Source organism: Drosophila tropicalis, unplaced genomic scaffold, assembly GCF_018151085.1.
Source record: "Drosophila tropicalis isolate 14030-0801.00 unplaced genomic scaffold, ASM1815108v1 contig_443, whole genome shotgun sequence".
NCBI classification, from domain to species: Eukaryota; Metazoa; Arthropoda; class Insecta; order Diptera; family Drosophilidae; genus Drosophila; species Drosophila tropicalis.
Genome location: NW_027172907.1, coordinates 5,828,915 through 5,856,658, shown reverse-complemented (window position 1 = coordinate 5,856,658; position 27,744 = coordinate 5,828,915). Strand labels below are relative to the sequence as shown.

Genomic DNA, 27,744 nt, shown 5'->3' with positions numbered 1-27,744 from the left:
TGTTTTTGTTTTTGATGTGAGCGGGCGTGTAGCGGATTTTCGTTCGTGTATTTTTATAAAAATTGATTGTGATTATTCTATATGCACGAAAGGGAAACAGAAAACGAATTTAATAATCAGCAGTTCATCGATTAAACGGGATTTTTTGACATTATCCACCGGGATAAATTGTCGCGCCTAGACGAGGGTCATTATTGTTTTCTCGATGTCGCCTGTTTCTCTTGCTGCTGCTGCTGCTTCTCAACTAGTCTGCTCGCGAAGTAGTTGAAAGAAGAAAAACGAAAAAAATCAAATCGACAAAAAACCTTTTGCTGATTTAGAGAATAAACTTTTGCTAAATCGAAAAGCCAAACATAGTTAAACGTAATTAAAAGTCAGGCTGTGCGAGAGAGAGGTGCAAAACAACAAATAGGAAAAGACGGTTTAATTTAATTACAAATTACAACTCAAATTAAAAAGTGTGCATTTGTGTGTGTGTGTGTGTCTCTCTCTTGATATATTTTTTTTTGTGTGTGTTGTTTTTCTGTTGTTTTTTTGCCTTTTGCTTATGGCCCATATAAATTGCCGCAACTTGGGTGATAAAAATTAATTGAAATAAACAGTTTGCCACATTGGAAGTTTCATTCTGTTGTGCCAGAGAGTTATGCGAAAAAATTGATTTTCCACAATTGCAATTGGGAAGGGGTAACGAGTGAATGAGCGAGCGAGAAAGAGAGACGGAAAAGAAAGAAGGAAAAGCAAAACAACAACCCACCGACCCCACTGACGTGCGTGAGTGTGTGTGTGAGTGAGTGAGGGGGGCGCCGAAGAGCGTTTGGCCGAGAGAGTGAGATACCCGGAGAGAGAGATAGAGAGAGAGCGACATCCTGACCAGACTTTGAAAAGAAAGAAAGAAGAGGAAAGACCGAGAGAGAGAGAGAGAGAGAGAGGAGGCATTATCCTTACTGAATGCAATGAATATTGTTGGGGACTATGAATACAGCTCCAAGGATATGCTTGGCCATGGCGCCTTTGCTGTCGTCTACAAAGGACGTCATCGCAAGGTAAGTTCTTAATTATAATTAATCATGTAATTAAACTTGTTTTTGTTTACGTATAACTTATACAGAATGTATGTACATACATGTGTTTGGAGGTATGTGGGTTGGGCCTGGCTTGACTTGAACTGCCAACATTAACAAAGTTATTAACAATACGCCATTGTCAAAAAGTAAATAACACACCGAATCATGCATGAAACGTAATACGCCAAAATGGGCAACGCTCTCCCACTCTCTCGGCCTCACTCTTGCCCACCCCCGTTAACCCCTCTTACATTTCAATCACTCTTACTGCTGCTGCTCTCAGTTGGCCAACAACACAGAGCAATGTGCATGAAGAAGAAGAAGAAAAATGAAAACAAAGTCTCAGCTGAGCTTCCCTACCTTGGTTATAGATCACTTGAAAATTAAATTTGCAATGCAATATTCTTTGTCAGAGACAGAGACAGTCAGTGAGCGAGAGAGGGGCAGAGCGAAGGAGTGGAAGCATATGGTCTAAGTCTAGGGTTGTCAATCTGTTTTCCTTTTGTCAACATTCCACATGTGCATGCACCTCTACGGGGGTTCCACAGGCTTAAGCGGAAGGGAAGCAGATGTGAACCATGCCGTATCTCTAAATAGCTTCTCTTTCCAAAAAAAAAAAAAAAAAAGGATCAAATAATATTTTCATTTACAAATGCATAATTTCATATTGGAAATGTTGGTGGTGAATCCACTGTGCAAGATTCGTAGCTTTGACACTCACACGAGAATGCAAGGATGCAGACAAAAAGTCATAGAAAAGGTAATATTTTACCAACTAAGAGAGCATTTAGCAACATTTTGTTGACAAAATATTATTTACGTAACAAATTATTGCAATAAAAATCCATAAAACGCTTACAATTCTTTGCCCAAGTGAGAAAACTACGTAGTATTTGATAAAACAAGTAGTATTTGCCATTAATCACAGTTTGTGGACGTAAATGAATTGATCCTGTAGAATCCTACAAGAAGACATGGTCCTAAGTGATCCTGCACAATAGCGATCTAAGTTTGAGATTAATTGTCAAGACATTTACATATGTCTCTCTAACTCTATAAACCATAATGTTACAAATGTTTATATTCATGTTCAATATGAAGTATACTAAAGTCTATTTTCGAGCAACTTTTTCCCTTTGTTTCTTCAATTTCCAAGGATTTTCTACTAGTTTTGCTGATCTCTTAAATATTTGTAGTACAAATATGCTGATAGTGCGAAATTTCGTATACAAATTCGAAACAGAAGTTACTCACCATCCCCCCCCACTCCTACCTCTACCCGTACCCCTCTTAGCATACCCCGCTGACCATCTGTTGTTTGTTTTTCTTTCACAATTTGCGTTTTGCTTTATTCTTTTGCTTATTGTTGCTGCCTCTCTTTTTGGCTCACTATTTGGCGTTATTCATAATCAAAAAGAAGCAAATTCTATTGGTGGGGGGGCAAGTCCCCTCTACCCCTCCCCAGATGGCTAAACTCACGCACACGCACGTGCTTTGAACTGATTTGGTTTTACTCTATGAAACGAGAATATCAAAATGTTTGTTTCGAGTGTTTTTGAACTATTTCAGGGTCGTCACAGCGTGTGTATGTGTGTGTGTGTGTGTGGGTGTGCGTTTTTAAGTGTGTGCGTGGGTTTTCAAAAATACACATATTATTTTTGAAAAAATAAACAAAAATTTTTTATCTGCAAACATGAAAAGACTTTTTGGGTGGGGTCAGTAATGATAACTGATAAACCATTTAACCAAAAAGTTAATGAAAAATAATAAACAAAAAAATACGCAAAAAAGCGACAAAAAAACCAAATCGAAAAGAAAAAAACAAACACACGCCAAGTGAAAATTGTTTTGCCTCAATAGCGGCCAGTTATTGCATCAGCTGTTTTTTGTGTATCCCATAAGATGAGCATTTTTATATAAATATGTATGTGTGTATATGTGGATATATATCTATGTTAATATAAACACTCTGTTCCATATGATTTCTGATTTTCTTTTTATTTTTGTTATTAAATTTAACAAATTATGGCTAAAGACTTTGCCTTTACCCTGTAAAAAAAAGGATCAGATGTTGATATTCGATAATTTATATAATTTTTAAATGCTAAATTTTAACAGGAAACAAAAAAAAGTTTTTAATATTATAGTAAGTAAAAGCTGGAGACTAGAAATATAAACAAACAGCTGTTTGCATAAGTTCTTAGTGTATAAAAAGCCGTGGTTGCTCATCCGGAGAGAAAATAAGAACAAAGAATAACATTGAGATTTAAGGAGATTTGTCGGGGTCCCCCCCAATTGCAAAGAATTTCAGGTTATGGTGAATTTCTTTTAGATGGGGATTAGTCCCTACACCAGGCAAAAGAAACATAAAATGAAGCAAGTAAGTCGACTCGTCGACTTGGGTATACCATACACCTGGTGAAACAAATATTTCTTATTTCGAAGACCAAATGTATGTCTATTAAATTGTTTTTACATGTCTTATACTATCTATATCTCGCTCACTCCACAAACACACGAGCACTCTAGCGCCGCTACTAGCCAACGTCCAATTCTGGCCTTGTGGACCGCGTAGTAAAATACGTTCATACGCATATTTTACATGTTTCTAGTCCGATTTCAATAAAATTTGGTAGTTTGGTAGAAATAGATAAGATAAATTAGTCTGCCAAATTTAAATGCGATAGTCAAAAAACTAAAGGAGGAAATCGGTTTTTTCTAAATTATGGAGGCGGAAGTGGGCGTGGCAAAATGTGAAAATATCTAAATTCTCCGCGCATACTATGCCAGTATACATACTAAATTTGGTGACTTTAGCTTTGTTAGTTTTTGATAAAATCAGTTTTGTTTAATTTGCGGGGGCGGAAGTGGGCGTGGCAAAATGTTTAAATAGCCAATATCTGCGCGTCTATTAAGCTAGTCTACATACTAAATTTGATGTCGGTAGCTATCATAGTTTTGAAGGAAATCACTTTTATGTAAATTCCGGGGGCGGAAGGGGGCGTGGCAAAAAGTTTAAACAATTAGTTTCTGCGCGCTAACTAAACGAGCATATAAACCAAATTTGATGTCTCTAGCTATTATACTTTTTGAGAAAAACAGTTTTGTATGTTTCCTGGGGGCGTAAGGGGGCGTGGCAAAAAGTTTGAACAGTTAATTTCTGCGCACTAACTAATCGGGTATACAAACTAAATTTGATGTCTCTAGCTGTCATACTTTTTAAGAAAAACAGTTTTATGTGATTCCTGGGGGCGTAAGGGGGCGTGGCCGAAATTCCAAATTACTCTGAACATGTGCATACTACACGAGTATACATACCAAATTTGGTGGCTCTAGCTCTTATAGTCTCCGAGATCTGCGTGTTCATACGGACGGACGGACGGACGGACGGACGGACGGACGGACGGACGGACGGACGGACGGACGGACGGACAGACGGACATGGCTAGATCGACTCGGCTGTTGATCCTGATCAAGAATATATATACTTTATAGGGTCGGAGAAGCTTCCTTCTGCCTGTTACATACATTTTGGCGACTTTAATATACCATTTCACCCTATGGGTGTATGGTATAAAAAACTTCTTAGCTTCTAATACATTTTCTATGAATATTTCTGTATAATAATGCACAGTGAAAGTAAATAAAGATAAAAAACTATCTTATGGTCGATCATAGCATCGCGGTATTCACCTTTTGAAATCCAAACTTGAAACATGAGTGAGAAATTGGGGAATGTTTTTTAAGATTTTGTTGATCACCATCACATTAGCTTTAAAAGACTTAATTTAGTTATTTTTCTTTCGCCAAAGTCTTTCTGAAGGCTTCATTAGGGATTTAAGAATTGGACAATTTTCTACCTACTTGGCTTATATGTAGTTTTTACAACCTGAAGGCATTCCATTTGGTTGGGATCGTGTGTTATAGGAAGCGACTTGGCCTTATCACACACATGCTGAGTGAAATACTTGTATTCTGATTATTGTATTTCTAACTTGCATACATACATATACATATGTACATACATATGTGTAGTTGTATGTGGATGATTGAGTATATAATGTGCTTGCTCTCAAGTTCGTCTCGTGTTTTTATTAATTACAAATGCATTTGTGACAGCAACAACAACAATAACAACAGTAACAATAGCAGACAGCCAGACAACAAGTAGATCAACAATAGCAGCACCAACAGCACCAGCAATAACAACAACAACAACAGTAAAAATAATAGATAGTGACCCACAAACGGTTCGCACGTTGCCATTGCCTGATACAACATTCATATTGTGTCAGGTACCTCTCCACCTTTCGTCTACCTTTTCTTCTACCTCACTCTCACCACTTCTCACTATCTCTCTCTCTCTCTCTATCTGTCACTCTCTTTATGCCCATTTTTCTAATGTGTTTTTTATTATATTCTAAGCTGTTCAATTGAATCGTAAAATATTATTTGCCTAGCTTCACTTCTTTGTAGTCATTCTACTTATGAGATAGACAAAAAGGACTCATTTGACAACATTTGTACATTTGGACAATTTCTTGTATATGACCAAGAAGCACCTCACGAACTGTAAACTATATCTGATGGATTGGGGTTTATACCCGGTAAAAAAATCGATTTTGTTTACAAGAAAAATATGTGAGAAATCAGATTAGATCCTATTTCAATTCACATTAGATCCTATTTATTTAAGTATTTGACCAACGATTCTCCAAAGAATTTTAAATTGAAGAAGTTCCAGAAAAGGATTGTAATATGCTTCACAGGATCAAAATAGTAAGGAAAATAAAAGTCGGTATTGAAACATGCCATCTTAGAAAACTTGTATACTTGTCAGTAAGCATTTAAATTAACCAAGCAATCACTTGAATCATTTCCATCCATCCATTGCCTCCATGATCATTACTTTAGTGTTAACTGGTTAATACTGTAATTGGCAGGATCAGCTAGAAGAATCCTCTTTGCCACATTTCTAGGAATGTAAGGAAGAGGCTGACACCCATTAGCTTGTCTTTAAAGTGTTGCCAGTTGTAGTTGCCCTTGTGAATGGGGTAAACCAAATAAATACATAAATGTCTTATGTAAGACCTTGGTAAGACATGGTTTTATTTACCCTTTTATTATCATTATAACTGGTTTCTTAATGGCAACAACAAAAAGTCATCAATAAAATTGATACAAAATGGATCGCAGACACAAGATGCAGAGACAGAGACAGAGACAGGGGCAACTCACACTGAATGACAGTTTTTTGTTGCACGTGCTGGATTGGAGTGGATTGAATTCAATTGGATTGGTCTGTCAACATTTGCTAAAAATAGTCAAAGCGAAAAGGGCGATGCAGATGGAAAATATTTACACACACACTCACAAAGAGAACCCAGACAAAGAGAGATCCAAAAGAAACCAAAAATAAACACAGCTTAAAGAAGAAAAACAGCTGCAGTAGATACATTTTTGTTCACTTGGCATGAATGAACTTTTTGTCCACACTCTAATATATATTTAGATTTCTAACTAACTTGCAAATCGCCGACAACAGCGACACGTGTCAGCAGTCATATAGTAAATAAATATACATACTTGTATATATTTAATAGGGGGGAAATTCACTTGGCATTTCATTTCATATCATAGTAGTTCCCGTCATCCATCAGAATTGCATAAGTTGTGTTTGTAGAAGGGGAAGGGGCGGAAAGGAAGGCAACTCACTTGTGAATACAATTGCGTTCTACATGTTTCTCATTGAAAAAAAGAAACAACAACACCAAATACAAAAACAATAAACATTGTTGCAAATTCTTTCGTAATACATATATAAAAAAAAACTTTTCTGTCTTTTTAATTTGCATTTAAAGCGTTCCTGGTTTGGTTTTTTTTTTCCACTATATACATTTTATGTGACATTATTCAATCGGCCAGACAGACAGACACACATACATAAGAGGCAAAATAAGAAGAGGGGGAAGCGAGGCGCTTACAAAACGCTTTCAAGTGATAATCAATTTTAATCAATAATTGATTTTTAAATTGAATGCAATCAAAATATAGTGTAGACTATATGAAATGAAATCACTTTTTACATTTTATGCAATTTCATGCAATAAAAAAAAGAAAGTCTACATCCAAAATTAACATAAACAAACAAACAAACAAACAAACGAAAAAAACTCACCTTTCCCCTTTACGAGAAACTAAAAACAATAACAACAACCAAACTTGTTGACTCTCCTCCACAACACGTGCAAATCAAAAGCTTAGATCTAGCTAGGCATAGATCACCCCAGGCCCACCTTACCTCCCTCCCTCCTCAACCGCCCCCTTTTTCACCTGTCTGGCTATATAATGAATTATTGAAGCAAAAAAATACTCAAACTTGTTTGACTAGTTTTCTGTGATCTGATCTGATTGAATTCTTGTATTGAATAAGCCGGCTAGAGTTCTAATTTGAGACAGACCAGACCAATCAGGCATATCATTTGTTTTCCTTCTTCTTATAGTTTTTTTTTTTCTTTTGATATTGAAAAAGTTGCGTCGCAAAAAAAAAAAAAATGAAGAGATTTCCGCCATTTGAAATTGAGATACATTTTCACTCGGCAAAAAATAAAAACCAGTTGACTTGACTTGAGTTAGCTCTGCTTTTGGCTTTTGCCTCTTGTGGTGTGTGTGTGAGTGTCTGTGTGTTTGTCTATCCCATAAGATACATTCATAGAGGTGCCATGGGAGTGCAATCATTTTTTGTACTCTCATCAAACGAAAGTATTTACAACTAATGAGGAAAATTGTAACATCAGTTTGTAAACCTTAATCAAAGTTAATGCTTTCTACTACCCATCAAAATATGCTAAAGTCGAATCGAATTGAGTTTAAATTTGGCCCAAAACATATAAGGCAAGATCAAGGCCAAACCTTTTTCCGGGTCCTATTATGGCAAATATAACAAACTACTTTAGATCAATAATAAACCAAAGAAAGATTTGATTAAAGTTCCAACAAATAAAATCATTATCCTAAGAATATATTTTTTGAGTGAAATTTGTCAGTCTTTAAGCCTCTATATTAAGGCCATCAAAGGAAATGCGGGAAAATGGCCACATTGTCCCACCGAAAGAAATCGAACCAAAGTATTTTTTTAAGACCAAAATGATGGACTGTTCTTTGGTAAGATGGACATAGAAGAGTCCAAATACAGACATACAAATCTACTGGCCAAGTGTAAGCAAACTTCGGCTTTGCTCAATTTGCTGATTTCCCCTTCGTTTTTTTTTTTTTTTTGGCCAATTGAAGAAATTGTGTATTTTGTGCTTAGATGCGACCAGGCCCGGGCTCGGGCCATTGCACTTAAGGCTGAAATTTCTTTTGCTTTAAATTTGTAAAATGTTTTTGTGGCCTCTTATCAAAGCAAATGTATAGTGCGTTGAACCCATCGAAGTCCTCCTTCTCCAAAAAAAAAAAACAGAAACCAACTAAATTTTTGCAATTGAAATTTATTGCTGACACAGTGAGATGAGACAGCGTGGAGAGACGGGAGAGAGATAGAGAGATGAAGGGGGCAAAACACTTTCTCAATCATGATGATTTGACACCATTTGATGTCGCCCTCCGGATTGAGGTGATTGGGTCAAGAACCCATTGCAATTTGGCCAACAAAATGAATGGAAATGAAAATTGAATGAATTGCTGAAATCTAATCTTAACCCATGATAATACATATACATACATATGCGTGTGTGTGTGTGTGACGTAGGTAAATGTATATTGTATTTGAAAACAAAGATTTAAAAAAAAAAAAAATGTGCGTCTATATAAATTTGAAGAATTTTCTAGTTTATAAATTCGCTTAATCATAATTTTGTTATTAAAAGTAATCCTAATTTGTCTCCCGACAAAGTGAGAAATTTCAATTATTTCTAAATAACTAAATGAATGTGGTCCACATATTTCAATTCAATTTAGCGATGTTTGACTGTAAATTTTTGCATTTGCATTCCATTAACTCGCAGTTTTTCCCACCAAATCGTTTGCCTTTATTCAATATTCTCATTATAAAATTCTAAATAATATCTACTTTCTAATTGATCATTTAAGCGTTTCCTTGTAGATTGAGGAACTAGTTTCTCAGAATTAAAATAACCAGAAAACTATTATAAAGTTTGGGTTAGTGACATTTGACATCAACTAAGTTAAAAACGGAATACATTGCCCAAACTGAAGGCTAAAAATATAGCATAACAAAAATCTTGTTCAATTCAATTTAATTTTATTTACGAAAAATTTAAATATAACCTTGTTAGTACTTAACTACTTAAGGCATATTGGCAAATACTAAACAAATGCTATAGATCAGACTAACTATAGTAAGATCTAATTAGTTTAATAAGACTAACTATAGTAAGATCTAATTAGTTTAATAATGAGATAAAGAGGTGAACATACCCTAACCGAAATTGTCAGGGCAGGGTATCTAAGCAGTCGTCACCTTTGACTCAAACTTTGGGAATCTTTCTTTCTCTCTGTTAGTTTTTCTTCAAGGTTCGTGGAGGGAGTGTGGTGAGGTAGGAAGGGGTGTGGGAGGGTGGGAAGAGATATGCAAAAAAATGTTTTCTGCATTTGAGGGTCTTGCACTCAGTCAGGGATATAATTATAATTATTGCAAATTATTATTAGATACGCAAAAGATGACACAAAAACAGAAAACAATAACAAAACAAACGCATTTAAAATGCATTGTTTTTGTTATTGTTGTTATTATTATTAGTATTTTTTTGCTGTTGTTATTGTTGTTGTTTACTCAATTCGCTTGCGCTTGGCTGACGAACTTGGCTAAGACTTTGGGACTCTCCTCAGGGGCGATAAGGCCTCATTTTCCCTCTATCACCGACTCTCTTCCCTCCTACTCCTTCTCTGTCTCTGTCGTTGTTTACCGTTTCATTTACTTTAATACTTAACAGGTGAGTTGAGTTGAGTTGAGGTGACAATGACGATGACTCTTTGCTTTGTCTGTGTTTGCCATTTTTTATTCTTGTTTTTGTTGTGGCTGCTGCTGTAAAGTGTAAATTTAGTTAACTAACCTTTTAATGCCAAGCGTCCTGATAATATTTACCATATGTATTGTATATAAATAAGTATATACATACATGTAATTAATCAAGACATTCTTGACCGATAATACCCCCAGTCCAGGCTTCAGTCCAGTTCCAATCTTTCTTCTCTCATTCATCTGTTTTACGAGTTGTTTGTTTGAAATGTTTAACGGGCCTTTGACATTTGTCTGTCCATGAGGAGAGGGGGACGGGAAAGGCTACTGAAGCTGAGATAGAGATTTTTATTTACTCTACTCCAGCAAAAGATTACACAAAAGAAAAAGCGAGAAAACACAAAAAAAAAGTGACACAGGTTCGAGACAGGTTAAAGAAAAGAAAACTCCATTTTGTAAGTAAATTGGTCAAGTCTATATTAATGACCTATTTACCCCAATTTATTCGATCGAACTGGTTATCAATCTCTCACAGTCGTTTAAAAAACAAATCTAGCTTGTTACATTTTTGGATGATTTTTTTCTTTGCCAATAATATAGATTAATGATGTCGGGTATTATCCAAAAGGGTTTCTTTTCGCTAGTTTTCACTTCAATTTCCCTAAGCAATTGATATCGTTGTCAGTTTCTACTAGTTCCAAATTGATCTTTGACTATTTTAATTTTACTTTCCCTAAAGGAAATTGAACTTTGAAATTGGTTTGTGGCAGTTTTTTTTTTAACTTTCGCTAAAGGAACTAATTCGAAAAATATCTTTGATAGTTTTTTCTTAAGAAACTATTTCGAAATGTATCTTTGTTTCAGCGCCCATAAATGAATCAGTTAAAAATTGAACTTTGCCACTTTTAACTTTAAATTTATCTATGTGAACGCTAATTTCGCTTTCGCTTATGGAACTAGCTCAAACCTTTAATCTTTGTTCGTGTTTTCTTCATTAATCTTCGATTGCTTTTCCCTTCATTTCTCTAAGGATTTCGTCTTCAACCGATTACAGTTGACAGTTTTCACTTTACTCCCATTGAAAGAACTAGTCCCGAATTTATGTTTATCTTTGATGGCTTTTACTACTTTCCATTGCAAAATTTGATAGTTATTACTTAACTTTTTAAACTGATCTCTGATAGTTTTTACTTCCCTTTCGCAAAAGATTTATTTTTTACTAGATTTTTGTTAGTTTTTAATTAACTTTCTTTAAAGAAATAGTTCAAAACTTGTGTTTTTTGTGCCATATTGATATATATATATCAATATCTTCTTGTATTTGTAAGTAAACTGCAAGTTTTGAAAGCGATTTTCAGATACAGATTTAGATCTTACTCTTATCTTATTTACCGAAGTTTCTTTATTATAATTTTAATTGTTTTTTCTAAAAAACTAGTGGCCTATGACATTGATATTGCTAGATTTTTGCATTTATTCTAGAATTTCTGGCATTTGCCAACTGTTTTCTAATCTCATTTAATTGTAATGATTCTGAGTGTTTCATTTGCATTACTCAGCGTTAATAAAAAAGAAAGATTTTAAATTTATGAATAATGGCAGTGATATAATTTTAGAAATAAAGATTATATACTTAGTATTATTGTTATTACTTGTGTAAGTGCATTACCCATTCCATGTCAATATACTCCATTGTTTAAGTTAACTTTGAAAGTGTTTCTTTATCGGCCTTTGAAATTCTTTAACGATTATTGAATGACGCTTTTTGATATGATAAAACCCAAATAGTATATACATACATTTGGAGCACATGGAATATGCTAAATTGTGTGAAATTTTCATGAATTAAACTCATTAATTTACAATACAATATGTGATCTTTTGACTCCTTTTTCGTTGTTGTTGTTGTTGTTGTCGTTCTTGCTGTTGTATATGTGTATAATTAAGTTAGAGAGTCGTTGTCGTTCCTCGTTGTCGTTGTCGTTCAATGACATTGACTTATGACTAATACCTTCTATAAATATTAATTAACTCTGTTGTTTTTGTTTATTTTAGAAACACATGCAAGTGGCCATCAAATGCATTTCAAAGAAAGGCCTAATCAAGACGCAGAATTTGCTTGGCAAAGAGATTAAGATACTAAAGGAGCTAACCGAATTGCATCATGAGAATGTTGTCGCTCTATTGGATTGCAAGGAGTCGCAGGATTGCGTCAACTTGGTTATGGAGGTGAGTGTTAATAACTTATAAATCCCATTATTACCATGGAGTGTGAGTGTTTTGTGAGTCATTCAATCAGCAAAGTGCACGTAGACAACTTTTTCAACGTCATGAGAAATTTATAAAATTTTGCTACGCAATTGATTGCGGAAATTGTGAAACGCGTATATATATAAATACATATATATCGTAAATACAATTTATAACAATATATATTTAAAAGTATGCACTGAGTGAGAGAGAGAGAGAAAGAACGGCATAGAGTACATCATCTATCTATACACACTTAGTGAAAAATTTTCATTTTGGTGCTTTTCTTTTACGCATTTGTTTATACTTTTTTTTTTTTTTTGTATACCACGAAGTTTGTTCAACTCATTGGCCCGAACATCGCTCTTTTGCTGTTGGTTAAGTGCAAAAATTTATTAGCCAGAAAAATAGGTCAACTGCCGTCTGACCAACAACAAAAATAAAACCCCAAAAGCAAAACGAAAACAGGCAACAAAAAATATTTTAGTTAGTTATTTACTTACTGTTTGTACGCTCATTTGACGCTATTCCCTGATAAGATTCGTTTTGGTGCTTTTTAGATACACTTATTTCTTAATTGCTTCATCAGCATTTTTTTTTTGTTGAGTTAGAAAGTTTAATGAAAACTTGCAAATTCAGTTTTGATGTCTCAAGAAATGCATTAAGACTACTGTCAAGGACATCATTTTTGTAGTTTCTAGAGTTTTCCCTTTGTAGATCACTTTCGTCCAGAAATCGTATACATTTTTCATAGCATACTTTTTGGGTTGAACATAAAAGTAATCTCGTTTAGGGCCTTGCATTAGCCATAAAACCCTTTCCAATTGGATCAGTATTTCGCCCAGAAAGCGTGTACATTTTCTATAGCCTACTTTTGAGCTAATTTGATATTGCATTTTGCTTTACGTTGTCCATTCCTTTTGAAGTTTTGACTTTATATAAAGGTTTAAACCTATTATGTTTTGAAAACAATTTCTATATAATTGTGCTATCTTTTAGCCTATTTAAATACCGTTTACTAATTTGGTGCCCATTTTGTCAGATAATACAAAAGATATGGTTTACGTAACGATTAATCGCATTCCATTATGTGAATAATTCTTATCGAATCTGTTTTAAAATCAGCGCTGCAGTTGTTTCGAGTCTTCGGGTCTTTCAGTTCCCATAATTTGTAAATACCAATTAGAGGGGGATAGCGAGAGAGAGAGTTTTGTTTGTTGGTTCCTTGAATTTACCTGTTTTTATTTTTATTTATATTTTTGTTGCTTTTACGTATCACAGAACCCTAAATATTGCATGTCATCAAGATCAGCCATCAGAGTTTGGCCGTATCAGTAAGCTGTCTTCGTTGTGTCACTCTCTATAAAAAAAAAAAAGGCGCGTTGCTCCCAATTCTCTGACTTTGGCCTCAATATTGTTTAATTTGCTTTTGTCTATGCCATTCTATTCTATTCTATTCCATCCTATCTCTATTCTATTCTAATTTGTTTGCATTGAGAACGTGTGCTGCCTCTGCCTCTCTTGGTTCATTTAATAAATGTAATCAGTTGTATTTTAGCTTCCTTCTTCTCGATTTGTTTATTGATTCTGTTCATTTTGTTATTGTTTTTTTGTCTCTCTGATGTCTCGTTCCCATTCTATATATTTATTTACGATATACAGAGTTATTTGTTTTGGTTAGCACAAAACTCCACCATGTCGAGTGGCTGTGGGATAATGCACAGGTGTTTCTTGTATAAATATGAACAAAATATGTCCCAATAAATTTGCCTACGCTGATTGTTTTAAACGGAATTAATACTATCTACAATTCAGTCATATATTGGACAAGAAAGAACCTTAATCTTCACTTTAAAAATCTCGAAAAAATTATATTAATTTCTTAATATAACCAAATTTGCCCTAATAATTCTCTTCTATTTGATATACAAAAAACAAAAACTTCTTTCAATTGATACTATTTCTTTTGATTTATGTAGAATATATAGCATCTACTTCAATATATAGTTGCCTGATCTAAAGAAGTATCCTTCTTTTTTATGTTTATACCATTATAGATTTCGATTCTTGGGGAAAAGTAATAGAACAATGCTTTTTTGTTTAATTACTAAATCAATAGATACAATTTTTAACATTTATTTCTATTTACAATAATTCAGTATTTCATTCTATATGTATATATTGTTGGCAAAAGAGTCTAGAATCACTAAAGATTACTATGCGACACACAGATTTATATATATATATATATATTATGTATGTATATATTTTTTGTTACGCTTTGAAGGAAGTCTAACAATAAATTCTAAACTTTATCTAAGAGTTATCTAAATATATATATATATATATATATATATATATTTAATGTATGTATATATAATTGTTCTTATAATTTCTTTTCCTTATGTGTTTTTTAATCGTTTTTTTTTGTCCTTCTCCGTTCAGACTTTCGCTAAAATTAAAAAAAAAAAAAAAAACGCTAAACGACTAGGTAGATAAGCTTACAAACTATTAACTAATGAAAAATCTAATGGTAAGAACAGTTATTGGTTTTGGTTTTTGGGAAATTGAAACTACAATTTGGATATGTGAACAATGTACGTGTTGTCAAATGGAATTGAAATTGTGTGTGTGTGTGTGTGTGTGTGTTGGTGTTGTTTTGTTCGGTTTTAAGCTAACTTATTCAATGGTATCTCCTCAGTGGGATGAACCTGATCCTTTGGCTCTGGTTTGCTAGTGCGGCAGCACTTTGTTTTAATACCGCCAACATCTTTGCGGCATATGAGGCCGATAACAATGCCAATAATGGCAATCACCATGATACCTATCGTAGAGATCACAAGAGATGTGAATTAGTTGTGATTAAATGTGAGATATGAGGGGGCACTCACATATAAGCAGGGTATTGATGACCTCTCTTGAGATGGGCACTTGATAGGGTTCCTCCTTATCTGTGCCCGTTGTGGTGGCATCCACATTAGCGCCTTCCGAACCCAGAATATTGGCCTTGGCAATCTCTACACCATCGACAGCAGCAGCAGCTGTATTATTGTTGTTCATGTTGTTGCGATTTCGATTTGCTGTATTAAATATTAAATTCAATTAATTAATGAAATGAAGACGAGTGTTGTTTGGCTGCTTACCCGAGCGTGGCGGAGCTGGTGCTGGTGTGGTTGTTGGTTTTATTGTGGTCGGCAGCTGAGCCGACACCCGCCTATTGTTTGGCGCTTCGGTGGGTTGGATTAAGCTCTTGTTGAACGATGTACCCGAGACTAGCTCAAAGCAACTGATATCGAAGTTCTTGAAACTAATATTGTCTATGTTATCCAATAGATTGCAAAGTTTCTCAATATTCTCCTGATTCAATTCGGGCAGTTTTAGTTTAATTAACTTTTCTAGCGGTGCAAAAGCTCGCGTATTGATTTGCTGTCAGAGGAAGAAGATAAAGAGAAAAAAAAACCAAAAAGAAGCAGAGTTACAATTTGTTTAGCTGCGAGAGCGAGACAACTGCATGTAGCCTAACAGTCAGCTGCTGTGTGGAGCTGCCACGCAGTGCGTGTTTATCGATAACACGATAGTTTTATTGGGCAACCTGCGCGCGTTTTTTTAAAACTCACCTTCTGGAAATCATTGTGATCCAAACGTAAAGCAGTCAATGCACTCATATTTGAAAAGATTGGTTCCGGCAATTCGGTCCAACTGCAATTCGAGCAGCTGAATTCACTCAATTTGGGTTGATTCAAAAATGAGCGGCCATCGGTACGCTGAATAACACTATTATTACTCAAATCCAAGGAAAACAAATCAGATGCCCCGCCAAATGTATCAGGATCAATTTTCGTTAAACGATTGTTGGCCAAACGCAGACGTCGCAAACGTTCTAGACCATAGAATGCCTGAAAAAATGAATTAATTTTAATATTTATCAAAATGCGATGTGAATTACCTAAAATTACCTCTTTGTCCAAACGACTGAGTAGATTGTGATTCAAATTAATCTCAACTACTTTACTCAAATTGGCAAAATCTTCGGCCCGCAATTCGGCTATAACATTATGGCTTAAATCTATAATCGCTGCCGTTTTGGGCATATCCAATGGCACATGAGTGAGATGGGCATTTGTGCATTGAACAAATTTATAATCCTCCAAGCAAAGGCAATTCCTTGGACAACTTGGCTCTAAAACATGATTGCTGCGTCTTGGTATATCTAAAAATTTGAAATATTCGTTACAATGGCGAATCTAGACTCATCTATTAGTGTCACTCACGAAATATGGGTCGATATGTGGTCGTTGTGGTTGTTGTCGACGATCCAATTATCATGGCTAACTCTGGATTTGACTTGCTCTCATTCTCTGCCGTGTTCCCCGTGCCATAATCATCATCGTCATCATCATAGTTATCATAGGAATCGTAGTCACTTGCCTCGGCCGATGGAGCTGCATATGTATGGCTAATGCTGTCAAAGAAGCAAAAAAAAAAGAACAAAGCAAAAGTAAAGCAATTAGCAACTCATTTTGGTAAGAATGTTAAAAACAAAACCCCTCTAAAAAGAAAAAAAATCTTGCATTTAGCCTTATTGACCATTTTCGGCTTGACTTGCCTTGGTTTTGTTTCTGAAAATTCTGTTTCAACTGACGGCTTACATCATTGACTTGACCGACCGACCCACCCAAGGCGAAACACCACACCTGGTAATTTGTCCTGAAAACGCTCTTGACCCATTTTGTAATAAACACGCCACAGAGAGATAGATAGGTTTTTTTTTGCTGTTGTTTTTTTATATTCGCTCACTATCATTAAACGCTTTTGTTTATGTTTTTTCAGCATGAATGCATATGAAGAAGAGAGTGAAAAGAAAAACCTGTTTATAGAGACAAAGCGGCAGCAGAGACAACTTGACCGGTTTTTTATTTTACTTGGCCTGGGTCTTACTCTCACTTTTGCCATACATATTTTTTGCATACTTTTCATGAGTTTTTTGCAGGTTGTTTATTTTAGTTTTCTACATTGACTAATTCTAAATCCTTCATTAGGCGGGCATCAGCTAATGCATATTTTACGAGGTGACTTGTGTCAAGTGCGACTTAAGAACGCTTGCGTGACTTTTGACTGAAGTTCTAATGATTAGGCGAAGGCGAAGTTCTCTCTGATTACATAGTCAGTCCATACATCCATACATAACAGATATTTCAGTGTATGTGCCGCAAAAGTAACTATTTATGGCAAATTAATGATTTGATAAAATTGCAAAGAAAAACAGCAGGAACTATCATTTAATTAATCAGTTTATATCGAGTAATTAAACTGATAAGGCATACTTTTTTTTATGTTTTGCTATTTCTGGGCCATTATAAAACAGTTAACTGACGCCAGATCACACTGTGTTCTTTTTGATTCGGTAACCCCGAGAAGTTCTTTGACATTTTCAAGCTGTCAACTGAAAAAGGTGACCCCGACGTCAGATAACTTTGTGTTCTTTGCGTTTCCTGTCGGTGTAATACGAGTTGTTATGGCTGTGTGAGTTCACACTTCCCATCTCTGCTTGACCATAGCAAGTTTAAGCTTTGTGTTTATATTTTATGAACCGTATTACACATATATCAGATTACTTTCGAAAGGCAGCTACTACACCCTCCACTTGAAGTTACCAACGAGTGGTGGGATTCCATTTCTATTTCAAAAGTGAAGTGACTTTTGACTACTCTCTCCACTCTGTTGAAGAAGACATGTAGAGTAAAAAATCAATAGGGGAAACCTTCGAGTGGCGCCAATATTTTGTTTTTGCACTCTGTAACCTAGACAAGACACCAGCAAATACTGTGAGTCATCAAAACTTGTTTGCCGCTCTGGTTCAATTAGTACCTCTTCTTCTTCTTCCTTTTCCTCTGTTTTGTCCAAATGATAAGAACAATACTCAAGTACAAAAGAAAAAAAAACAACAACAACAACAATAACAAGTAACTATACAATATGCGGCGATATGATTATTATCAGAAAATTTCCCTTGTTGCCCGGTGCTCTATCAATAAAGAATGATATTACCCATTCGTGAGTTATAGCATTTCAAATTGATATAACATACTCTACTCGTTTAGGTCAAAGTCCCCTTAACTTAATTCGCCTCCCTCCACCTCCTGCTACCCCCGTGATGGCAAACCCACAATCCTCCAGTTGTCAACAGGTTTTCATTCGTGTTTCTTCTGATTTTTTTTTTATTTTTGTCGTTCGTTTCATTGAGCGAATTAATTGTTAATACTTAAAATTGAAACTTTGCACTTTGTTTTAAGGTATTTGTTGCTTTTTTTTTCTTGTGCAAGTGTTTTTATAAATAAAAGATATCTTCTTCTGTTCCATTCCCCCCCTTCTTCCTCTCATTGGCAATTCAATGGAAATTGGCAAGATTAACATAAAACAAACCTTTCCCACATACGTCACTGGAGATTTTGAAATCTTTTACCTATCCCAGAATCAAGAAAAAAAAAAAAAACAAAACTGTGGAATTTCAAATTCTTTGATTTGAATTTCCCTTCGTTCTTAAGTTACAATTTATATTTGGTTTTTACCTGACGCTGAGTAAGAATATTAAGAGTAATCCAAATTTGTAATACACATGCATTTTCTGTGATTTGTTGATGGTGATTTTCCGTTTGTTTTTGGGTGTGTGTTTTGGTTTATTTATTAATTTATATATTTTGTTAGAAATATGTATCAGTTCAGGTCATTATAGGCTCTTTGTAATACACACGCACACAGACTGAAAAAAAAGAAAAGAAATTTCCAAAGGAAAAAAAAACAAATTACACTAAAATTTCCATTTCATTTCATCATATATAAGTTATACCGACAATAACACGAAACAAAATAAAGGAAAAAACAAAAAGTTGATCAAATTTTTAGCTAAAAATATAAATGAAAATACACGCACCGAAAACTTGACGCGCTCGCTGCCAACTTTTGACTGAATTTCAAGCAAATGAATTGGAGAAGAAAATTTCATGAAATTTGGCTTACAACTGCAATGCGAGAGAGAGAGAGAGGTGTGGCTAGCACAGGTGTATATCAAGAAGAGAGTGAGTGAAAGCATGACGATGTTACTGATTTTGTTTTTGTCTCTCCCTCTCTCTGTTTGTTCTAACTGTGCACTGAAGAACTCTATTTTGGCATAAAACTGCACCGCGAGAGAGGGAGAGACAGAGAGTAAGAGAAAGCATTGATGACGTCTTTCTTGTTCACTCCCTAGACTTTGATCAAGGTGCATGCCCATAAGAGAGAAAGGGAGAGAAGAGAGAGAGTAAAGCAAAAGCAAAAGCATTGTTGATGTTGTTGCAAAAAATGCCGTCATCTATCAACTGTTTAACTTGCCGCCTTACTAATTTACTCTCTCCTTTCTTTTACTTGATAAGGCTATCATTCTCTTCCTCTCTCCCATTCTGCTCTCTAATACTTGTTTCATTACTGTTGGTTCTAATCAACATGCTAGCAGCATGATTAGCCAACAAATGTTGTAGCCCCCGTCTTCTTCTAATCTTATCAACTCATTTTCTTCTGCTCAGTTCGGTTTGGGGTTTTATTTTTTTTTTTTTGTTTGACATAATTTTTCCTTATGTTTGCCATTTAATAATTAGTAATGTAAATGTTGAAAGTATTTTTAAGTATTTACAATATTTACATGTTTGAGAGTATATTTACTTTTTTCCCCTTTATCTTTGTATTTGAAAGTTTTCCATATCAATAATTAAAACAAATACTAAACTATAAGATCACTGAGAAAAATATAACTGGATTCTATGGAAAATACCAAACCGGTTAAATCGAAATGGCCCTTTGCTTTGAATAACTTAAAGAACCTGGGCTATTTAAAATTTTGGTTTTTTTTTGTGTTTATGGTGAAAAACTTTTGTGTTTTCTCCTTACTACTTTTCCCCCTCATATGTAGCTTGGGAAAATTCGTAATCTAACTGAAGTTTTAACAATTTTGCTGCAATTTTCCAAGTTTTATATAAATTCTGTAAATGTTTTCTGGGCTTAGATATATTTAATTCCATAACTATCTTGCCAGTTTAATTAAAAGGAACTTTGATTTCAATTTGATTCATTAGTAAATCGGGCACACGAACTCAAATCTATATTGTTAATGCTTGTTTCTATTTCATTTCAAGTAAGTATGTATATATATACATACATATACTTATATGTATGTATGTATGTCTTTGTATTTGTGTGTCTGTTTGTAGAGCAACATGCTTGGGCTTTGTTTTTTATCGCCTTAGGAATTAAAAAAAAATATATACATATATATTCTGTTGACCTTTAATCACTACCGATCGACCGAGAGCCACTGTGTAGACTGTTGTGTGAGTCGTATTAATGTTATATATGTACGTATGTCTGTATGTACGTATACGTAATCGTAATATCCCTAAGATGGGCTTTCAATTACAACTAGCAGATCTTTCTGTTTCATTTAGTTATTTGAAACTAATTTGATTTTTGTGTTTAGTTTTTTTTTGTGTGCACACTTGTCTTTGTTGTTGGAAGGTGTTGCAAAATTTTTATTATTATTATTATTTTTTGTTTTTATACTTTTTTCTTTTGTAAGCTTTAACAGTTAGCAGAAGTTAACATTTGGAGAGGAGGTGTAGCCAGCGAGCGAGCGAGTGAACGAGAGAGATTATGTTCCGTTTGCCCCGAGCGTTGTTAACAGACTGAGCGGCAGCAGAAGCAGCAGCAGCAGCTGTCAAGCGAGAGACTAAATAAAGTTAAGCTCTGTCGCTCTTCCCTCTCTAGTGGGCCGCAAGGCGGGAAGCTCTTTGGGAATTTTATATTTCTCCTAATTTTGCATTATTTTTTACCCATTAATCGCTGACTCATGCGCGCAGCGGTTTTCAAGACAAAACATTATGTCGCCTCGACAAATACCCTTTAGAAAGAAAAGGATTAAGGATTTCAAAGAATCACTAGATTCTCTCAGAAAAAAAAACTTCCTAGACTTTATTTTCCCTTGCATTAGAAACTTAAAACTTTTTTTTTAACCAATTCAATTTCAAGTTTTTACAATATTTTTTGTTCAAATTCGAGATCTATTGTGTGGTAGGTTAAAAATTATATTCGTTAACTTCCTTCTTCATAAGAATATTGTTAATTACTAAAAAATTAATGACATTTTCATAACCATTATCAGCTAAATCCTGTAGCAATTATATCCTGTATCCCGATAGGTTTTAATTTTGTCTTTAATTAATAGAAATTAAGGGTATAAAAAGTCAACATAAAGCACTTTTTAAACCATGTCAAAATTTGCGGAGTAATTTCGAACAATAGGAAAAATATTTTTTAAAAAAATAAATTTTTTAGTTAATTTGTATCTAATTATATTAAATAATACCAAAACGTTTTTGTATAAACATTAAAGAAGCTATAAAATCGGAAAAAGACATTTTTAAAGCAATTTGCACATATAATTTATTAAGAAAATTGTTATAAAAACTATTTTCTGTTTTAAGTTTCGATGATTTGAATGCTTTTTACAAATATTGTCCAAGTTGAAAACTCAAAATGAAATACAAAGACAGCCAATCCTAAAGGATGTCATTTCCAACTTTATTTATTCGGCAAAAAATAAGTCAACTATTTGAAAACAGACAGAAGGAGTTGTAAAGAAGAACTCAAAGATAGTAGTACTACATCATTCATTACAAAACTAATATACCTTCATGCATAGGGTATTAATATATAGTTCAATTGGAAAATTGTTTGCTGCTTGTGCTTCTTTGGCTTCAACTTCTTCTGTTCATTATTTCTCTTGATCTTCTATTTTTATTTGTGTGAATATTTCTCTTATCTGTTCCGTTTTTTCATATAAATGGTTTTGTTGTTGTTGTTTTTACATGTCAATGACTTTATTGTGGAAATCTTTTGTCATTTCAATTTCGTCATTTTAATTGCTTAATGTTTTTTTATTGTTGTCCGCTTTGTTTGCTCATTAAAATTGTAAGTGGTCCATACATTTAGTCATAAAATTGTTGTTTATTATAGTGCACATCCACACACACACACACACACACACATACATACGCACATTATTGTGTGCATATTATACAATTTCCCAGAGTTTTTGGAATTTGCAAATCAAACTTACTTACCTACTTAGTTAGTATATTTACTCGTATGAATATGTATGTACTTATTGTGAGATTCCATGGCCCACAAGGTCATGCCTATTTATATCCCATTCATATATACACACATATGTATGGATATAGTAGTTTTTATATTTGTATGTATTGCCAAGTCCTTTTCACCGCATGTCCTTGACTGGTGACGACTTTTTATACCCTTGTTTTTATTGCCTTTTATGTGAAATTATATAAAAGACCGACGATGACTTGTTTGTGAATGATTTGCATTTTTGCGAGATGTGCTTGAAAGTTTTTTAAATTGAGATTATAACTTGACTTGAAGACAAAACGAATTTAACTGGCCTATTCTAAGCCTAGTGGGAGAAAGATTGGTAAAGCTTTTAGCTTAATCGTTTACAAAAGGAGTAAAGTAAAACTTAATATGAAATAATTTTCTTGAATTGATATAAATGTTATCTGTATAAACTCTATAAACAACTCTCGCCATCAAAATTTCGGCTTATTGTTTGTAACTATTTCTCCGGATCTATTGTCCTTAATAATAGCCTGTTCCATGAATAATTAAATAGGCTCTCCCTCCCGATGCGATGATGTGAATATAGAAACAGCAGCTGTTTGCTTAGTTCCATATTCTCGTCATTTTCTACAGTCAGTAATCTTGATTTAGAAATTGTCATAAATCATATTTTCACATTGACCTTGTCCCCCTGCGAGAGAGAGAGAGGGAAAGAGAGAACGGATATTCTGTAATTGGTCTAGCGGTCAGACAAAAGACCTCGTTGAGTGCAGTATTTGTAAGATCTTTTTTAGTTTCTTTTTTTTTTTTTTTTTGCACTGATTGAATTTAATTCATTTGCATAGTACGCACTTTACTTGACATTTTAGTGAAAAGTCTGTACTTAACTTTTGTCTCTTTCTATCTCTTGCAGTACTGCAATGGCGGTGATTTGGCCGACTATCTAAGCGTTAAGGGCACTTTGAGTGAGGACACAGTAAGGCTATTCCTCATGCAACTAGGTGAGTGAGATATACATACATACATAAAATGTACATCCATTATACATCTGATCTGATGTTTTATATGTTTGGCAAATCGTTTCCAGCTGGTGCCATGAAAGCACTTTATACCAAAGGAATTGTGCATCGTGATCTCAAGCCACAAAATATATTGCTATCGCACAATTATGGCAAAACTTTGCCAGCACCATCGAAAATAACATTGAAAATTGGTAAGTCAAGTTGTCCCTAAACTTAATTAATCTTTGCCTAGGCACACACACACATTGTCTGTGTTATATGGTCATACTAATATGCAGTGTTGATCAATAGGAGCGGATATAGGGGGAGATTTCTATATGAAATCATAATTTTTTCAAGATTTAATTAATTTTAGGCTAAAAAATGTTTACAAAATTGTTTTTCCTTATTGTACAAAGTAGTAAATTGATCATCACTGAAACAAAGACAGACAATTTTGTCTAATATGCTCCTTTTTACATTCAGTGTTGGTCAATGAGAAAGAGAATTTAGGATACAACTTTTTTTTTAAAGGTCAACGTACATAGGTCCTTTTCAATTGGCTTAGTTTTTCATTTTCATCTACCATTTCAAGTAAATTGATCAACACTTAAAAAACAAGAGCTTTTTGGGTAATATGGTCATACTTATTTAGAGTGTTGATCAAAATTAATATAAAGAATAGAGAAATATAGAAAGTTGCTGTCCAAATGGTTTTCAATTCAAAACATTTCCTTTGCAGCTGACTTTGGCTTTGCCCGATTCCTTCATGAGGGCGTTATGGCGGCCACCTTATGTGGCTCTCCCATGTATATGGTAAGTCTACTGATAGTGGCCAAGTAAAGAAACAATATTGATAAATAACTGTCGCTTCAGGCCCCTGAGGTAATCATGTCACTGCAATATGATGCTAAGGCAGATCTCTGGTCGCTGGGTACCATAGTCTATCAGTGTTTGACTGGCAAAGCGCCATTCTATGCACAAACGCCCAATGAATTGAAGTTCTACTATGAGCAGAATGCCAATTTGGCTCCAAAGTGAGTAATTAATGCAATCTTACGGATGCGAAAGATTAAAAAGCCCATTTTCCATTCCCAAATTTTAGAATACCCCATGGAGTATCGCCAGATCTAAGGGATTTGCTGTTGTGCTTGTTGCGTCGCAATGCCAAGGATCGCATTTCATATGAAAGTTTCTTTGTGCATCGATTCCTTCAGGGCAAAAAGGCAGCTGTGTCGCCAGGTGAGTGTAAAATGTCCAGGAAATCAAGAGCAAATGACGAATTTCGATTCGCTTTCAGTGGACATGCCACCATTGGGCGGAACTCCTCCGGTGAAGGCTAAAAGCCCTTTGCAACAGCAATTGGAGCAGGAAGTGCAGATGGTGAAACTGGCCGAACAGCAGCAAAGGGAACGCGAGGAGCGCGAAGAACGAGAGGCTGAAAAGGAAGAGGAGAATACTGTCTCTGTTGTGGCCAATCCGGCTATATGTGCCACCATCACCAATGTGGGGGTACTCTGCGATAGCGAGAATAATAGCGCTTCGTGTAGTTCTCATGAGGATTCGGATGATTTTGTGCTAGTGCCCAAGAATTTGCCCGAAGATCAGCGACAGGGTCAGACTGGTTTGGCTAGTGCCCCAAGACAGCAGCAACAACAGCAGCAGCTACAACAGAATCAATCAAGTCCGCCACGTCCCAGTAGTCTGCCCATTTCCGAGCCTAAGCCAGTGCCGGCTCCAGCTCGCCGTCAAATGGCCGGTAATACGGCTGCTTCTGGTGCCATGGCAGCCGGTTCACCCAATTCGCGGGCTAGTGTGCCACTAACGGTGGCCTGTCTGGCCCAGATTCCACGCTCTCAGCCCATTAGTGTTAAACAACCCCGGGCGGATCAGCGCAAGAATAGCGTGAGCAGTGACATCAATTCGATTTCACCGCCTGCTGTGCAATTCGCAATTGGCACTCCACCAACTCGGGTGCGTTCCGCCTCTGGAGGATCTTTGTCCGAGACACCGCCACCACATGCACCAAGCATTTGGCAGGTATCCCCAGGCGGTCACTCTCAGTCGCCGCTGCGACGCAGTGGCAACAGTTCCCCGGTGCTTCCGTCCGCTGCTCTGACAAAGCTGCCCACCCTGGGCAGCCCCACGCTACTGGTGGCTCCCGGCTCTTTGGGTTCGATTGGTTCGGCTGGCAGCGGTTCCGAGAATAATAATCAGCATCATATGCTGGGACCGCGCGCCTTCACATTGCCCGAACTGGGGGCCACCGGGGGATTGCAGAGCCTGCTGGATACAGGTGCTGGTGTGGGTGTGGGCTGTGGCACCGAACAGCATGCATTCCAAGCTCCCGAACTGTCCGAAGAAACCCTCATGGACCGTGAGCACAATGAGACGTTGTCAAAATTGAATTTTGTCCTGGCCCTTACCGATTGCATCCAAGAGGTGGCCGATTCGCGCTGCGCGCCACTCTCCACCCTCATGGTGGCCGGTAGCCAAACGGTGGGCAATGATCATCATCAGCATCAGATTCCACCCCATGCCCCGGAGCACTGCAAACGGGCCGAACGCTTGGTTCTCCTCGTGCGAGCTCTCCAGTTGCTCTCATCCGGTCTGAACTTGGCTTCCCAGCAATTACGCAACGGCCAGCTGAAGCCCTCATCGAATGTTAAAAATGGTGAGCCATCTTCATGAGATGCTAAATTCCTGATTGCTTGGACTATTTCCCTATTTGTGTTTTCCTTCTTCCTTCCAGCTCTGCTCACCATGAACTCCAAATATAGAAGCATTCTCTTTGAATCAAAGCGTCTAAATGGCAGCGGCCTCCTGCAAAAGGCAAATGCATTTAATATAACAGCGGACAAAATACTCTATGACTATGCCTTGGATATGGTAAGTCAAACATAAACAATTTAAAGAACAACAACATATTCATATATCTTATTCTTTATACAGTGCCAGGCAGCTGCTTTGGATGAGTTGCTCAAGAATACCAAGAATTGCTTTGAACGTTATAATACCGCACATATTCTGCTTCATTCGTTGGTGCAAAAATGCAATCATCCACAGGACAAATTGCTGTTGAATAAATGTAAATAAATTTTAAATCTTACACATTCCAAACAAATGTCACTTCAAAGGATTTTGAAATGAATTAATTATCAATGAACGATTTTTTTTTTGTTTAGTTTATATAGCAAATCATTAACCAAGAGTGAAACATTTCGTTGTCTCAAAAATCTACTTTGGAGTATTTAAAAGACATTAAGCAAACTATAATTAATATTTTTGATCTTGCAGATCGCGATGCCGTTGAGAAGCGTTTGAGCATATTGCAACAGCATGGCTATATCTATGTGACCGATGAGAATGCCTAAACACAGAGACATGGTCTAACCAATGGAAACTGAATGAAAAACAAAAAAAACAAATCAAAGAAAATGAAGATAACGAAGAATAATGTAAACCAGCAACAAAAGAAAAAAACAAAAAAGGCATAGGCAATCTTTGCAACATTTCCTTAAGTTATTTACCGTTTCAGTTGAGAGTGCAACATGTGATTAAAAAAACAAATAGAAAACTATTCTTATCTACCCATATGAAACATACATCTATCACACCCACACAAACACCCATAATTTAATACATAAACCCACACACACACAAACACGACATCACTTAAGAAAGTTTCATAATTTGTAATAACAATTTCTGACACCAACAAAACAAACAAACAAAATGTCCAATGTAAATAGTTTAAGATTATTATTTTCCTAATTCTACGATTTTCTGCAATTTTTTTTTTCCTGTATGATTTTTGAGTTTTTTTTTTTTTTTTTTTTTAACCGCAGTCATACATAATTGTTAAAGCTTATATCAAATAACGATATACACCAGATATGAAGTAGGATCCAAAAGGTCCAGGATGTAGTTCTAAGTTATCCGTAATATATAATATTATAAATATATATATATATATATAAACATATATGTAAAAGCAAGCAAAAAATAACGATGGGCAATATGCAAGCCAAACTCAGTTTAATCTACTTATGTGTAAAACAAAAAAAGAAAACAAGAAAAAAAAAAAACAAAAAAAGGCAAATTTTCTCCCCTCACCATTCAAAAGAAAAAAATAAGAAAATGAAAATCCAAATATCATGTGCTAGAATATAAAGCGATGCACATTGCATCGACGAATGTTTTCCGCTTAGGTCTTAATGTCTATTTTCTTATTTAACAATTGAATATTCCTTTATCTTTATATATATACAAAAAACAACAACAAAAA

At 35.3% G+C, this 27,744-nt stretch overlaps 2 protein-coding genes across 4 annotated transcripts; one reads left to right on the top strand and one right to left on the bottom strand.

The window, feature by feature from the left end:
* Positions 1–5: 5 nt before the first annotated feature.
* Positions 6–27,744, top strand: Atg1 (serine/threonine-protein kinase unc-51-like protein Atg1). Its single transcript, XM_068285949.1, has 11 exons — positions 6–1,043; positions 12,100–12,273; positions 23,369–23,456; positions 23,543–23,668; positions 24,199–24,272; positions 24,333–24,493; positions 24,562–24,698; positions 24,757–26,130; positions 26,209–26,345; positions 26,409–26,544; positions 26,754–27,744. Exons 1-11 carry the CDS (start codon positions 954–956, stop codon positions 26,828–26,830), a joined length of 2,574 nt encoding a protein of 857 aa, XP_068142050.1. The 5' UTR covers positions 6–953; the 3' UTR covers positions 26,831–27,744.
* Positions 14,742–20,997, bottom strand: LOC137573817 (leucine-rich repeat-containing protein 15). Of its 3 annotated transcripts, XM_068285864.1 has the most exons (9): positions 20,884–20,968; positions 19,226–19,258; positions 18,864–19,054; positions 16,566–16,756; positions 16,251–16,504; positions 15,912–16,190; positions 15,438–15,720; positions 15,186–15,374; positions 14,742–15,118 (listed from the first exon to the last, which is right to left on the bottom strand). In XM_068285864.1, the coding sequence occupies exons 3-9, from the start codon at positions 18,914–18,916 to the stop codon at positions 14,964–14,966; spliced, it is 1,404 nt and encodes a 467-aa protein (XP_068141965.1). In that variant the 5' UTR covers positions 18,917–19,054; positions 19,226–19,258; positions 20,884–20,968; the 3' UTR covers positions 14,742–14,963. The 3 variants fall into 3 exon arrangements, with proteins under 3 accessions (XP_068141965.1, XP_068141963.1, XP_068141964.1); XM_068285862.1 differs by lacking the exon at positions 19,226–19,258 and having other exon boundaries at positions 20,884–20,997; XM_068285863.1 differs by lacking the exon at positions 19,226–19,258 and having other exon boundaries at positions 20,609–20,991.

What these genes read in the sequence shown, in the direction of transcription:
- Atg1 (XM_068285949.1), top strand. Translation starts at nt 954, where the DNA reads ATGAATATTGTTGGGGACTATGAATACAGCTCCAAGGATATGCTTGGC. An exon ending in CTCATCGAATGTTAAAAATG is followed by an intron (nt 26,131 to 26,208) that starts GTGAGCCATCTT and finishes TCTTCCTTCCAG; the next exon opens with CTCTGCTCACCATGAACTCC. An exon ending in CAAATTGCTGTTGAATAAAT is followed by an intron (nt 26,545 to 26,753) that starts GTAAATAAATTT and finishes TTGATCTTGCAG; the next exon opens with ATCGCGATGCCGTTGAGAAG.
- LOC137573817 (XM_068285862.1), bottom strand. Translation starts at nt 18,916, where the DNA reads ATGCATGTGTATTACAAATTTGGATTACTCTTAATATTCTTACTCAGC. An exon ending in ATCACAATGATTTCCAGAAG is followed by an intron (nt 15,721 to 15,911) that starts GTGAGTTTTAAA and finishes TTCCTCTGACAG; the next exon opens with CAAATCAATACGCGAGCTTT. An exon ending in CATCAATACCCTGCTTATAT is followed by an intron (nt 15,119 to 15,185) that starts GTGAGTGCCCCC and finishes TCTCTACGATAG; the next exon opens with GTATCATGGTGATTGCCATT.